The sequence below is a fragment of the Echinococcus granulosus genome (assembly GCF_000524195.1).
Source record: "Echinococcus granulosus chromosome Unknown EG_S00101, whole genome shotgun sequence".
Lineage (NCBI taxonomy): Eukaryota > Metazoa > Platyhelminthes > Cestoda > Cyclophyllidea > Taeniidae > Echinococcus > Echinococcus granulosus.
Window position 1 is genome coordinate 12576 of NW_020170481.1, and position 2452 is coordinate 15027.

The 2452-nt window shown below is 40.3% G+C and overlaps 1 protein-coding gene across 1 annotated transcript in view; it reads left to right on the forward strand. All coding sequences in view use genetic code 11, as the record gives it.

Moving 5' to 3' along the window:
• Positions 1–3: 3 nt before the first annotated feature.
• The window catches only part of EGR_08260 (hypothetical protein), a gene marked incomplete at both ends in the record, with an annotated part of 10192 nt that continues 7743 nt past the window's right edge, over positions 4–2452 (forward strand). Inside the window, 3 exons of the mRNA XM_024497509.1 lie at positions 4–132; positions 686–825; positions 902–995. Of these exons, the coding sequence (XP_024348050.1) occupies positions 4–132; positions 686–825; positions 902–995 (363 nt within the window). The remainder of the gene's footprint in view (positions 133–685; positions 826–901; positions 996–2452) is intronic.

Genomic DNA, 2452 nt, shown 5'->3' on the forward strand with positions numbered 1-2452 from the left:
ATTATGCCATCACGCACAAATCGTGAGCTCCAACACACTGGCCTGCCACTTAGCCACGGGTGGATTCAAATGGAGACCACACTTTTGTTCCTTCTTGCGCTCGTCAGCATGCCTTTAGTTGCCATTCCAAAGGTGAGCAACGCCACTAACTCCATGGACTTGAGTGGGTCATTAATGCCAACCCATAAGTAGATGTGAAAATATATATTATTAATAACTATTAATAACAATACGTCCAAGTAATTGTAAACTTGACTCGAACATCCTAGAGGTATTTTTTTTGACCAAGTTACGATTGTGTTTGAATGAATTCACCCCTGATCAAAAGGGAGGACGGTGTTGTTTTTTTGGAATCACTTTTTACATTTTACGCATTCAAGAGGCGATTGTATTGTCTATTCCTACTAGAGTGTGCATGACCTGCTTATGCAATAAACAAGTGATAACAATGAGGTCACCAATACACTTTTATGGGACATTTTTATCCGGCGATGTTGATAGGGGCACCACTTAGAGGATGATGCAGGGTGATCTTTAAAATTAACCTCCGTAAACAAATATTACTCCATCGTTAGTATGGTAGAGTGTGCTAGGACCCTCCCGGTGGCTTAAATTACCACTTTTACAGCTTTGGATGTGTGTATATTTTGGGTTTAAAGTACTAAAAGCCCTTTTCTCATTAAAGGAATTGGTTGGTGAAGTGAAACTGAGTTTCTTCTTTGAAAGTGAAGATGGAAGACTGCCGCAAGGACAGACATGCGACCCCTGGCCTTACACTAGTTGTGATATCTACCTGACCATTTGTGTCACAAGCCAGGGTGATGGGTACTCTTAAATAAATTGTTTTTTTCAGGATTTGTAGATGAGGTTACTGATGTGATACTATTTTTGTGCTCCTAAGATCCTGCAACATATACTTCCATCGGACCGGTTTGTGGATGGACGCAAACGTTGGACAGGCAGCGGTTGCATTTCCCCTACGAGCGCCTGTTTCTGTAAGTCTGTGGTTGAAGTAAATTGTTCCATCAGAATTGTTTGATTAAAGCCATTTGCTCAGATTACAGTAGAGGGGCTACGATCTAGTGATACTGTAGTTATTTTCACATTTCACTGGTCTTTTCCAGTTTGTATAAAACCAACTTCTATTATTAGCATTTGGCACTCTTCTAAACATGCGTCTTTAATAAACATCTTATCTCTGGTTTTTAATGCTTCAAATACAAATCTTGTTATATATTTGCATTTTTCAAAAAAAGTGTTACTGGAAACACAAATTTTAGCCCTTAATTTTATCTATTGCCTTCAAATTTCGTGGTGTCTCATCCAACAAATTGTCAGATATAACTGCTTATAAATGGTATTTCCAACCGCAATTTTTAGATCTTTCAGTAACAATGGTATCATTTTGCAAGCACCTAAGTTACCTCATCACAAAATTGATAGTTGAATAATCTACCAGGGCATTACATATTCCCTCCTCTCGTTTAAATATAGTCTCCGACGCTACCCTTGGTCAACCTCCGGCAACAGCCATCACAAAGTAGTAAATGCTGCAGGAAAAACGCTCAGGAGTTAACCAATTGACCTCAGCGTCACTGATTTCTCTTAGCAATTCCACTGGATCTGGAGATTTTGGCCTGTATGTAAACTAGGTTCGGGGATGAGGGAATGTGTTGGCCATGATGCGTGTCTACCGTCAGTTGTGGAAACGTTCGCTTCTCTCCCTCCGTACCGCGTTGCCCTCACTTCATCATTGAGTGCCATCTACCTTGTAGAGAGGTGAACGTGGTATCGCGAGTTCAAATAATTAATACCGCGACAAAACACTTTTCCCGATGCTTCCCAGCTGGTGTCGAAGGTAGACACCAGCTTTCAGCTCTTCTGTTGGGGGCCATGACCGATCCTCCCATCCATAGCATAAGCATTTAATCCGCTTCACCGAGCAGTGAAAAATTAAGATAGACACCATTTAAAATTGGGTCCGCTTCCTCCTACCACTAACGTAGTAACCCAAAACTTGTCAGAAAACGAACGAAGGTATAATACCATGGCAGAGTGTGTTTTGTCCACATACAGTAGGGTTTGAGGCTACTGGCATGGCCCAAAGGGCAGCAAAATCCGGCGTTGGAACAATAACGACGCGCCTAAGTGGCCCCATTTGCGAAGATGAGAGTTAAACAAACAATTAAGGGATCACATTACAATGCAGTTTAATATGTTTGTAAAAAGTTACAAGCAACGAAATCGAATTTCGGTTTTCTTAGTTTTAAGATTTTCTGTCAAATTACCCATTATTGCGGTATAAAATGCTATCTCACGTTCCAGAACTAACAAAATATTGAAATTTGCAGATTCGGGAGTCTTATTTCATAAGTTAGGAGTTGGTTTTTCTCATATTCCAAACAGGGAATACTCTTGTCCAAGATTTATCATTTCAGTCTCTTTATTACTC